This window comes from Argiope bruennichi, chromosome 10 (assembly GCF_947563725.1).
Source record: "Argiope bruennichi chromosome 10, qqArgBrue1.1, whole genome shotgun sequence".
Classification (NCBI taxonomy): Eukaryota; Metazoa; Arthropoda; class Arachnida; order Araneae; family Araneidae; genus Argiope; species Argiope bruennichi.
The window spans coordinates 102455995-102469510 of record NC_079160.1 but is presented as its reverse complement, the minus strand read 5'-3'; the positions used below and the strand labels follow the sequence as shown (position 1 = coordinate 102469510).

Genomic DNA, 13516 nt, shown 5'->3' with positions numbered 1-13516 from the left:
ACAGAAAATTTCATACGTAAATATATGAAAAGTTTCAAGCCATTTTATTTAAATGTGCACATTAATCAGAACAGAAACTTTTAAAAGAGTTTAACAATTAAACCTAAATTTGATTACTCATAATACGTGGTTATAAATTCTTTAGTTTAGACCAAACTAAAGAATAATATTATGAGAGTAAATTCACATTTTAAAATCGAAGAAAGATATAAAGAGATTCAATAATAGTACGATTCCTTTGGTAATTTGTTTCGAAAATTTACAAAAAGAATATTTTAAACCCTATTAAAAGAGGAACAAACGAAAAGTGAAAATATGTTTTCTAGATTTGTGCACCGTCCTTTTTCGCTCAGCGGACAAAATGTTCAAAAAACTTCTTTAACTTCTCCTGAGCATTCTTCCCCGTCCAGCCTCTTAACTGTGACTTATTCTTACGTAAAATTCACCGGACTTGTCAAGATTTCTTTAAAAACATTTCTTTTAATTCCAATAAAAAGGAGATCTCCAAAATTCTGAATGTTTCTAATTCTTGAATCACCCCCCCCCCCTCCAGGTAATCTTTCCTTCCTTCAAGAAGCTTCATTCTTTTCCTCTATAATTTTATTAAAACTATGTGAAAAGCAACTTATTTATAAGAAATGAATATTTGAAACTTTGAAAATAATATTAAAGTGTTTGGATACTTTAATATTAAAAATTAAGTTTCTTTTTTTAATTTAACTCCTGCGCAATATACAAAATCTCCGGTTTTCCTTAGTTAATGACTTTGAATGTTAATTTATTATTTTTGTTTTACTGACATCTCATTAACATGTTTTTTTCGCAAAAGAATTAAAACAGGTTTATTACTCTGTAATTATTTAAATCTGTCACGGAAAGGAAAAGATTTTTTTTTTTTTAATTTCAAATTCTTTTTTTCATTGGTCGAAATTAGAAATTCAAGTGAAATTCTTTTTATATTTGTTTACTCAAACTTAAATTTCTAAACTCTTTGAAGATGTTTAAATAAAAGGAAAATTTCTTTCAATTTAGATACAATTATTCTTCAAGGATACCTTGAAAAAAGGGTGTTTTTTTAAAATTTTTTTATTGCAAATATTATTTATTTTCGTATTTGAATTTTAGCTTTGGATAAGTAATAATAAAAAACCACTCGCCAACACGCAATCAATATATTTATATAATTAAATTGTTTAGTGTTTGGTTATATTATTTGGTTTTAAAATCTTTTAAAAAGGAAAATTCACAGACGGACAAACTTTATTTTTATTTCAATGCCGAACTTGTACGCTAAATATAATTTTAAAGTTTTTTAAAAACGATTGAGATGTTTTTTTACTCGGTAAGTTATATGAATACAATTTTGGCAGTAAAAATGAATTACAGGTTATGAAGAATTCTAAGCCAGAATAATATAATATATACTTTTTTAAAAATGTCCATATTCATTTATTATTTAACTTTGTTTCATTTTCATGAGTTTTTTACACTTTTATAAAAGGAAATGATAGAAAAAAAAAGAGAAATTATAATACATGCAATTATAAATTTTATGCTTCAAAAGATAGTTTTATGTCAAAATTGCAATGAATGCAAGTTTTAAAAAATACATATACAATACTATTAATAATACATAATGATCTAGAAAAGTTAAAGTAATGGTAATTAAAGTAATTAATCATTAACAATGGCATGGATAAAAATGAAACATTTTTATGCCTAGAATTTACTAAGAATTTTTCATGGCCTTAAAACTTCTTTTCACAAAATATCTATTGCCTACTTGATTCTTGGCATCCATTTGATTTACTAATATACTGGCATTAAAATATTACAGAAAATAATTCAAAAAATATTCTAAAACTTGAAATTGGAATCCTTATACTTGTGTCTGACGAAAACTCCCTTTCCTTCCCCTTTTAAAACAGAAAAACTCTTTTTAAAATACGATGAAAAGTCAAGAAGCAAATCATTGTATAGGAAACTTGAGTCCAATAATAAAAACCCACACTAGATTCCTTTTCTGTTTTTCGAGGATTTTTAAGAGAATAACTTCGTTATTTTTTTGGGAGAATTTCACGAAGAATGTTTGAATAAAAAGAATAACATAAAAGAAGATTGGAAAAGAAAATCCACCCATTCTAAAAGAATACAAATGATCTTGAAGGATATTTCATGGCATTTTAAGAAGAACGATATGACCTGGGAGTTTACTGTTCTTTAAGCAACCCAACCGAAATCTAAGCACTTGACTCTATCAAAATAGATTTGTTGTTAGAATTGTTTCTCTCTTTGTTTCTTTATAATTCCATTGTTTCATTTCAAAATAAAAAATGAAACAACATTTTTTATAATAAAAAAAGCACCTACTTGAATATAATATTGGAAGTAAAGTAAAATGCTTTGAAAGATGGGCCATATTTGTTAATGCGTGTCTGCGAAATAATAGGAACAGTTATATTATATGAATAAGAAAAAAATAAAATAATTTTTTCGAGATTCTACCTTTTTCTTCTTTCTTTTCATGGTATTGATTATTAATAACTCTTTTCAAGTCTTCTTGACTATGTCAAATCGTATTAACTTTTATCTGACCTTAAATCGTCATTAAATTTAGAGTAAAATGTTTTATTGCAAGTTTCTCTTGTTTTGGACAATGCGTAATTAGCAGGAATTATCTCTTTAAAAGTATCACGCATACTTTCTAATAAACGAGTTATTCCGCATAAAATTAAGGATGATGTGTATGATATTGGCGAAGGATATTGCGAATTATTAATCCTTGGTATGAATTCTATAATTTTTCATATTATTTTTTGTTGACTAATCCCTGTCGTATGATTAACTCATAAGTAGCCAAAAATAAAAATTTCTATTTTGGACGTCTTTTGTTTGATATATATTGAATCCAAAATTGCAGATTGAATTTTAATTATAGTCGCAAATAATCATAAACCAAATTTAATTAATTTAGTTTTTGCCATTTTTGAGTTATATCGTTACATACTTGTGAAAGTACAGATCGATGGAAGGTCAAATCTTTCACAGATTATTTTTTCCATATTTTTTTCCATATTTCCATTTCCATTCCTAACGAAAGTGAGTTCTTTCGTAAAATATAGCTAGAAAAAATCCTCTGGACGACTTGACACGTGGAAGAATGATCGGAAAGCTGGAGGAAGGGTACAGTTTGATTTGAAGAAGACAGTTATTGATATTTTGAGGGCGTGAATTTTGATATAAAATAAAAATTGGCTTAATAAGAAAATTAGATACTTTTATTTTCTACATACTTACGCAACAATGTAAATTTTAAACAGGTAGCCATAAAATTGCAGGGGTTATTTCGATCAGTACAAGGAACACACAATTCAGTAGAAAGGTGATGCGTATGCAATGTCAGGAACAAATCATCATAGGCAATGTGAATGTGCGCAAAACACGTACGGCTTCATCCCAGTAACGTCATGGAAAGAGACAGTTAGGGTGGTCCTAGAGTGGTCGACGGGGAGGCATTATGGTGAAAAGGCGGACTGAACTCTATGTTTCCGACAGAGGTTCTGTAACTGGAGATTGCTAATGTAAGGAGGTGATTCGTCCCCATGTGCTTCTTTTCCGAAGTGCTATATTACCAGATTTCGTTTTTATGAATGGCAATGCACGGCCATAACTGATTGCTGATGTTCAGCAGCTACTGGAAAGTGAATATATCACTCGAATGGATTGGCCAGCATTCTCCCCTGATTTAAATCTTATAGAATATGTTTGAGATGCTTTGGGGAGACGCCTTGCGGCACAATTATATACTCAAGGGATAACCAACATCTGAAACAGATGCTGATGGAGGAATGGACACAATTTAGGGCTGAGTATAGAGAGACGGTGCGAAGCAACCATTGCAGTAAGAGGAGGGCATTTTCCATACTAAGGAACATCTGCTTGTTTTTCTTCCTCTTGGACAGACAATCATATGCAACGGTATTATGAGTTCAATAAAGCCTTTTTTTGTTGTTTTATTCCAAACTGTATGCATTGTATTCATTTTTGCGTAACTATATACTACCGCCATCGTTAAAGTACAAAATGCTTTTTTCTTATTTCTGAATTCCATGTCTCTCAGATGATTTCTCGTGGAATAATGGCAAAAAAAGCCCTCGTTGCTTAAGTTTTGCACACCTGTGTAGTATATGTAATACAGAAAATCGTCAAAAAATGCAAATCCAAGATTGTGACGAATCTCCGCGTTTTAGATCTTTCTGAGTTAGGAAAACACAATTTTAGAAAATATCCGTCTATCTGTCTATGACAAAGATAACTCCAACAGGCTTTGAGCTAGTCTAATGAAATTTAGTATACAGTCTTTATACCGAATGTATAGACTTTCAAATTTTGAATAAAATCCGTACAGATTAAATCTGTCTCTTCGGCTGTCCGAATATAATTTAACGCGATAACTACAAGTGATCAGTGGACTGTACTTTTGTTTGAACTTCTTTATTTTCACTATATACACTCCTTTTGCGGTGAGTAGATCATATCATACATGGCTGATTGCGGTATTGCATTGCGGTTGGCTTTGTTAAGCCTTACAAACTGAAGTTGTACACAGCTTCTGCGGGAGCCGATGCGGTTCAACGTTCTAATGAACTCCTGAAAGACTCGACCGGAAGGGCGGGTAAAGGGGTTGCCGTAATTTTAACATTGCCAAGTTTGGCGTTAAGCGACATTCGCTTGAACATACCGCCCGACCGTGCAATGTCTCCCAAAAGCACAAAGACGTTGCACACAATACATATAGAAATACAGTAAATCTTAAATTGAAAGTTAAATTAACAAATGCAAAATTCAGTATGAAAGAATATATACATAAAGTTCAAATACACATTAAAATAGAATGAAGACACTAAATACTACAGAATAACTAAATTCAAACTACTAGATATATAAGTATGCAAAGACAATACAATAAACAAAAAATAAATGAACATTTAGGTTTCAATTGGCAATATGGCTAATTTCGTAATTGGACGTTTATAAGTCCCTTTGGCTGTTTTAACAAGGCACACTCGAATAATATTATCTTTACCATAAAAAACCTTGACAACACGTCCTAACAACCAAGAATTAAGAGGGACATTGTCGTCTTTGACTACTACCATGGTACCGACACTAATGTTGTCCTTTTGAAAGTACCATTTTGACTTTTGCTGTAAATGATTAAGGTAATCTCTATGCCATCTAAACCAAATATATTGGGTTATTTTAGTTACCCTTTGCCAACGTTTCAAGGCATTATCAGAAAAATCTGTTAAATTTGGTTCAACAATTGCGGAAATAGGTCTACCAACTAAAAAGTGTGCCGGGGTTAAAGCTTGCAAGTCATTTGGATCTGAGGAAAGCGGTGTTAAAGGACGAGAATTTAAAATTCCTTCTATTTGATTTGCTACCGTTAGGAATTCTTCATAAGTCAATTTTAGGTTGCCTACTGCTCTTAAGAAATGAAATCTAAAGGACTTAACTCCACCCTCCCAAATTCCACCGAAGTGAGCCGATAAGGGGGGAATGAAATTCCAATTAATTTTTTCTGAGCTTAAATAATCTGCCAACACATTATCTGGATTACTAACTATCTTGTATAGTCTTTTCAACTCATTATGTGCACCTACAAAATTACGACCATTGTCTGTAAAAATAGTAGAAATTCTGCCTCTTCGTAACATAAATCTTTTTAGGCCAGCTATGAAAGAATCTGATGTTAAGTCTGAAACAATTTCAAAATGTATTGCTCTCGTTACAAAACATATAAAAATTGAGACATAAATTTTTTGAAGAGGTCCTTTTCTTTGAAACTTATTTTTAATAAAAAACGGACCACAGAAATCTACTCCAGTAATATTGAATGGTAACGAAGGATTACAACGTTCTGCGGGTAAATCACCCATTTTTTGAATAGACAGGTGATGATTATATCGGGAACAAGTAATACAGTTATGAACAATACTGCGAGCTATATCTCTGCCCCCAATGGGCCAATACATCTGTCTAGTTAAATGAAGTAAAGTTTGGGCTCCAATATGACAATTTTTAAGATGAATACTTTGCATAATTAATTTAGTAAGGATATGAGTTTTAGGTAAGATAATAGGAAATTTTACCTGAAATGGTATGTCGGCATTTCTAAGTCTGCCTCCTACTCTAATTGCATTAGAACCTTCATCTAAAAAAGGTGATAAACCTTTTAATTTGCTAGAAGGGTTTACCTGTTTACCACTTGCTAAGTTTTTGAAGTCATCAGCAAGAACATTTTGTTGTACAAGGGAAATTAATTTAAATTCTGCTTCCTCGATTTCCTTTGAGGAGAGTGAACCCTTCATCTTCTTGTTTCTGCAGTTTCCTAGAAATCTGAGGAGAAAACTGAAAACACGTATTAATTTGTTATACTTATTACTAATTTTGAAAAAGTTAGTAAGGAAATCTGAATTTAAAGTCACTAAGGTGTGAGTGGTATTGTCCTTGAGTTCCAATAAAAATTGATAATCCTGAGATGCATCAATCATTTGTTGGTCAGCACAGTTCACAGAAACATGTAGTTCTTGAAGGAAAGTTGGTCCATTCCACCATAAATAGTTGTCAATCAGTTGTTCTGGAACTAGTTCTCTTGATATCACATCTGCGGGGTTTAAAGTGGAGGAAACATGCTGCCATTTGTTGTTCTGCGTCAGTTGTATTTTTCCCACTCTATTTGCAACAAATGTCTTGAGACGATGTGGTGGTGTTTGAATCCAGGCTAGGGAAATAGTAGAATCTGTGTACATCACTGCGCTATCAATTTGTAGATGTAGAGCTTTTTCAACCTTGGCCTGTAGTTGAGCGGCGAGAAGACATCCACAAAGTTCCAATCTGGGAATGGAGACAGTCTTTAATGGGGAGACTCGAGATTTGCTGCATACAAGTCTAGATGTGACTATATCATTGGCACTGATGCACTGTAGATAAATAACTGCTCCATATGCGGCTTCACTGGCGTCTGAGAAACAATGAAGAATTAATTTTACAGGATTTTCATTTAAAATCCATCTCGGAATTTTTACTAGCTCAAGAGCCCTAAGGGATTGAACTACATGACTCCACTCTTTACCAATGGCTGGAGGAAGGGGGTCGTCAAATGTAAGTTTTTGCAACCACAATTTTTGGAGAAAAATCTTTATTTTAGAGATAACTGGTCCCAGCAGACCCAAGGGGTCGTAGAGTCTGGCAACGACTGAGAGAACTGTTCGTTTCGTGAGCATAGATTTATTTTCATACTTGACTGTGAATATGAATAAATCCTCGAAAGGCTTCCAATGCATGCCAAGAGCCTTTGAGACCTGCTCATCTATGGGAAAATTGTTTTCAGGATTAGAAGTTGGAAAACTATTTAAAAGTTCTTGTGAGGTTGAAGTCCACTTATGTAAGGACATTCCTGCTCTTTCGAACATTTTTATCAGCTGTTGTTGTAGAATTTGAGCAGTTTGGATATCCGGGGCGCCTGCAATCCCATCATCCATGTAAAGGTCGCGTAAAACCATTTCCGATGCTAACGGAAAGTCCGACGCTTCATCTAAAGCTAATTGTTTAATGGTGTGTATGGCAAGATGAGGTGCACATGAAGTGCCATATGTCACAGTGTTTAATCTAAATGTTACTTCTTGATGAGAGTTTTTATCAAACCATAAAATTCGTAAATAGTCTCTTTGATGTGGCACAACTAAAATCTGACGAAACATCTTTTGAATGTCAAATGTAAAGGCAAACTTGTGTGTCCTGAACCTTAATATTAATTCAAAAATGTCCTCAACAATATCACCTTTACACAATAAATCATTTAATGAAACTCCATTAGAGCTAGGGGAGCTAGCATTGAAGACTACTCTTAGAGGGGTGCTTGTAGATCCTTCCCGGTACACTCCATGATGAGGTAAAAAATAATTAGTTTCTGGTAATCCATCTTCCATTACTCTTTCCATGTGACCAAGAGCTGCATATTCCTTAATGAATTCAGAATAGAGCTTTTTCATTTGCGGGTTTTTGTTTAGCCTTTTAATTAAACTGTCTAGAGGATTTCGCGCTATTTGTTTTGATTCACCTAACACAGGGGGATTCTCCTTTATTGGCATTTCCACAATATATCTACCTTCCTCATTGCGTTTGTATGTTTGCTTGAAATGTTTCTCACAATAAATTGAATCTTCACTTAAAGAAAATTGATTTTCATGTAATGTTTCGACTTGCCAAAATCGTTCCATTATTTTTTCTAAGTTATCATTCTCCGTAACAAGACCACAGAATTTATGATTAAATTCTGACTCTCCTTCCTTTGCAGAGCTAGCAATAAATCCGAAACGCGAATTCAACCAAATCAGATTATCTGAAATATATTTCCCTGGCATTAATATATCAAAAAAGAAAGAAGCTGAAAGTAATATATCAATTGCCCTTTGACCTTGCATAGGATCGGCCAAATTGAATCCATCCGGTAAACTTTGTTTTTCTATTTTTTTATTTATTGAAGGAATGCATTCAGTAATTTTTGGAATGACGAGCAACTGAGCTATTGTGATGTATGATTCATCGCTATTTGAAATCTCTGCAAACACTTTTGAATGTAACTGACTTGTTTTTCCATTGATACCGGAAATCGTTATATTATTTTTATATTTTTTAAGTGCTAATTTATTTGCGACTTCTGTAGTGATAAATGAATTCTGAGACCCAGTGTCACAGATGCCTCGTAAAGGTATTTTCTGACCAGCAGCGTTTTTAATATAAACAATAATAGTAGGCAAAATAGATGCATTTGCATTTTTGTCCTTCGTTGATCTTGCGAACAGAGAGAAGGAGATATTTCTGTTTGAACTAAAGCTTTTGAGTTAGAGTCTGAAGTATTTTGATGATCACTAGATTTATTGGTTGAGGTTTGTTGCTGTTGTTTCTTATTTTTTATAGAAGAATAAACGTGAAGAAGGCTATTATGGAAGCCAGAACAGATCTTACAACGGTTATTGCTGCGGCAATGATTCGTTTTATGAGAATCCGATAAACAATTAGTACAATGCGTATTTTTGATCATATTCAATCTAGACACAGGATTTAATTTTAAAAATGCTTCACATTTAAATAAAGCGTGTAAAGGCTTATTACATGCGACACACACTTTCTTTGAATCATTTCCCACAAAAAATGAATGAGATTTTTTATATGATTCTTGTTGCGGCTTTGATTTTGCGGTAATACTTGCTTGAATGTTTTCAAGGACAAGACACCTTTTCTCTAAAAATTCAATGAATTCGCACCATGTAGGTAAATTAGATGATACCAAAGAAAGTTCAAATTGTCTTCTTGATTCTCTATCTAGTTTTTTCATCAAAATATTAATCAATAATGCTTCAGAAAAAGAGTTTAGTTCTAAACCCATAATTTTAAGAGCTCGAACATGTTTAATACAATTGTCCAAAAAAGCTCGTAAACCTTTTGCCTAATCGGATGCATGGATTTCTAAAGCTAAAATGTCATTGAAATGACTTTGAACGCATAAGCGTTTATTATCAAAACGTTCTTTCAGAGCATTTTTCAAACTGGCATAGGTCTCTTCTATTGTCACTATTTCTGCGGCTGCACCACTAAGAGTTGATTTTAAATAATATAATTTTTGATTTTCAGTTAATTTATCATTATTGTCAATGATATTTTCAAATTGAATTTTAAAACTCTGCCAGTCTTGGTAATGACCAGAAAACTTAGGCAGCGGAATTTCAGGCAGTCTGAAACTAATGCTTTCTGTTTTGCTTGATGCTTCATTAGAATGAGAATTACAGTTCGAAGCAGATAAAAGTTCCTTATTAGAGGCTAATATTTTCTTAAGGCTTACCTCTAGTCTTTCGCACTCTTCTTCTAATTCTTCTACCGAATCTTCCAATTCTTGTAATTCGGAATCCTCGGCTGTGACGAAGTACTCTTCTTTAATCTGTTCTAGGTTTTGTTTAATCCTGAGAAGATTATCCAGTTTAGTTTGATACACTATTGAGTTCTTTGAATCATTCGTTTCGATAAAAGAGCTCAGCTTTGTTAAAGAGGATTTTATACTACCTCTTTCTCTGTTAAGAGATATGATTTTTGCTCGTTGATCATCAGCCATGATTACTTTTACTAGTAATTCCTCCGGCTCGACGGACCATAAATATGGTGATTCGAAGTGAGCAGTGGACTGTACTTTTGTTTGAACTTCTTTATTTTCACTATATACACTCCTTTTGCGGTGAGTAGATCATATCATACATTTCTGATTGCGGTATTGCATTGCGGTTGGCTTTGTTAAGCCTTACAAACTGAAGTTGTACACAGCTTCTGCGGGAGCCGATGCGGGTCAACGTTCTAATGAACTCCTGAAAGATTCGACCGGAAGGGCGGGTAAAGGGGTTGCCGTAATTTTAACATTGCCAAGTTTGGCGTGAAGCGACATTCGGCTGTCCGAATGTAATTTAACGCGATAACTACAAAACGAAAAAATCTATATACATATGATTCGGTTGATAGATTTAACTTCAATAATATTGACACCTACCTAATTTAGGACCAAATTTAACAAAAGGTTTTATGTCAAAGTTTTGTTTCATTCGGTTGGAGAAACGAGTATAAAACACCAGTTGGAATTTCAGATACTATTAACCGCATGCCAGGAATTAATCGCCAAACAACTCGCCGATAATAATGTTATAGATTCAACAAAAATGCGAAATTCGCGCCAAAGGTAAATATTTTGAAATTATTTCACTCCAATCTCATGTAAGGCATTTTCTGGAATAGCACGTTTATTAGACAGTATTAGAGAAAGTATTAGAGAGGTTATTTCCGTCAATATTTAATGGCTATGACTGGAAACTATTCCGTTTTTTCCATTGAGAATGTATAATAAGATAGTATTCTAAAGATTTTTATTGAAACTGAATGGTCATTGAAAGAGGGAACTGTTAATTGACTTCGATATGAATTAAAAATAACTGTAATCGATACAGAAGAAATGCCTTATAAACTGGCATATATTGATTTTCGGTGTACAATTGATTACTTCAGGCAGTTATTTATAAACTGAAAAATAGAAGGTGATTAAATAAGAAAAAAACATATATTTTTACATTAATAAATCCTACATACCCCTCCAGCCCCCACCTCTTTCCCGAAAAAGGTGTATTCAGAAAATATTTTTTTAAATTCATCTTTCCTACAAAATTTTCTTTTATCAAATTATAAATAAACCAATAAAAGAAAAAAAAGTAATCCTGTTATAAATGTTTGTATTTAGTTGTCCGCTTAGGCGCTAATTCAAGTAAGAAATTGTCTTTTGTTACAAAAGATTACGACTTAGAAAATCACTGTTTGGATTTCAGAAATCCGATCTGATAACAAATCCGATTTATGTAGCATTAAGTTATTAAATGCATAAGGGAAGAGTTTGTCGTCCTTTATGTCTTTTTCGACAAACTTTTTTTTTTTTTTTTGTATTATAATTCTAGAAATCTTTCTTAATTAATCTTGAAGATCAGCAAGAAAAGAAGAAAAGTCCGAATTAACACATATAATACCAGAGAAAAATATTATATATTTTAGTGTTTTCTTTGGATACATCAGGGTTTAGAATAATGCTTACATGAAACTACGAGAGAAATAGTTCTTCTCCAAATATAAATGCAAACAAATATATTATTGCTATTAAGGCGCCCAAAGTTTGAATTTTAAGGTATTTTTCAAGGTCTCGAGATCCAGTAATGTCATCTATCATCAAAATTTTTAAAGTTTTGTTTCTTCAGTTCCAATAACTACTATGTATGAAATGGTTTCTTTAAATATAGAATGCTTCAAAAATATGTGAACACGTTGATTATTTATTATATGAGGAATTAGTAGCTTACTTTAGAATACCATAATTAAAAAAAAAAAATGTAAATATATAATAGTTTTTGATACTGCCCTTTATCTGATACTGCATTTTTTAATTGGATATATTTTTATATTATTATAATTTTTCACGATGCCGCTTATTGGTATTTCTTTTAAATATGTTTTAATCCTTAAAAAAGAACGTACGTAAAAAGATTATTTGTAATCTACAGCTTAATTCCAGAAACTCTAAGAAATCAGTGTCTACTGTAAAACAGCATCAATATTACTGTGTGTAACAGTTAATTAACCAATGGTAATCATTTAAGTATAGAACGTCTATGAAGTAGTGATTCAATCATAATAAAAATGATTGAAAATAGTATCGAAATATTAAATATTTTAGAGATTAATTTTTTCGTTTATTAAGTCCAATACTGAATTTCCAAAATTTAAAAGAAAAAAATGAAGATAGAATTTCAATTACTGGATATTTATTATTAATTTTTTTTACTTTAATATTACATTTCCATTAATCTTACATTACTGCTGAAAGCATCTTTTCATTTCTATTCCATTTCGCAATACCGAACTTCAGTTTTGTCACACTGCTGTGTAGTTCTTTACGACAATTTCTTATACAATTCCGAAATTTTTCTTCGTATTATTTAATAAAAGAAAGATCATCCCACAACTCCCACCAACTGCATTTACCATATTATGTAATTGTCTCTATAAAATCTAGAAAAGGCAAAGTTCTCAGGGTTTGAGATCTGGCATTAAATGTTATTTTTAAATCTGTACTTAAGTTATAAATATTCTATATTACAAAAAGGAGCAAACATTACCCGCTCAGGTGCTCAGAGAATTAATTTAGTTTAATGTACTTATAATTGTTATGTGTATTTTAGTTTACACATTTCTTTGAAATTTCTGCAAGGAAAATAAAATTTATCTGTCCATTATGGGTTGAATTTAATTTTGTATAAAATAGAACAAATGCACTAAATGACAAGACTAAAAGATGACGACTAAATTAATAAATATTTTCTCAAAGGCCTTTCTTTCCAAATCATATTTCAAACAATTATTTAATTCGCATAAATCTAGCCTATAATATTTCTTAAAAATAAGGTCTTTCGAAAATTTAAGATTTTCTGAAAGAAAAAAAATCAGTTCTCTGGTTTTTAAAATTTTACTTCTGCCTAAGAAATCAAGGAAAAAACCCGATAAATATCATTTCTGTAGATTAAGAAATTCCAATGTCATTACACCGCCAGCTTCTCTTTTTTGTTTATTTATCTCTAAACGGATGAAAATAGTTTGGAAATGCAATCAGATAAGGCTTTTTGATGATTTTCTATGCTCTGAAACACAAAAAGTTTATTTTTTTTTTAATATATGCATCTGAGTCACTGATATTATATTCGTTATGATATTCATTTTATTTTCAGTTTTGTTCCATATTTGAAATGAAATAGAAAAGGGAAAACCTTTTTCTTTTCGTTTAAATGAGAATTTATTCTTATTTTTTATTTTATTCGAATGATTTCATTTTAAAATAAGCATTCTAGTTATTAAATCTACTGTTTATTTTTTTTTT

General features: G+C 31.6%; 1 protein-coding gene across 1 annotated transcript; it reads right to left on the bottom strand.

Moving 5' to 3' along the window:
• Window positions 1–4988: 4988 nt before the first annotated feature.
• Window positions 4989–10174, bottom strand: LOC129987689 (uncharacterized). The gene is made up of 3 exons (XM_056095641.1): window positions 9908–10174; window positions 6156–8027; window positions 4989–5207 (listed from the first exon to the last, which is right to left on the bottom strand). Exons 1-3 carry the CDS (start codon window positions 10172–10174, stop codon window positions 4989–4991), a joined length of 2358 nt encoding a protein of 785 aa, XP_055951616.1.
• Window positions 10175–13516: the final 3342 nt, after the last annotated feature.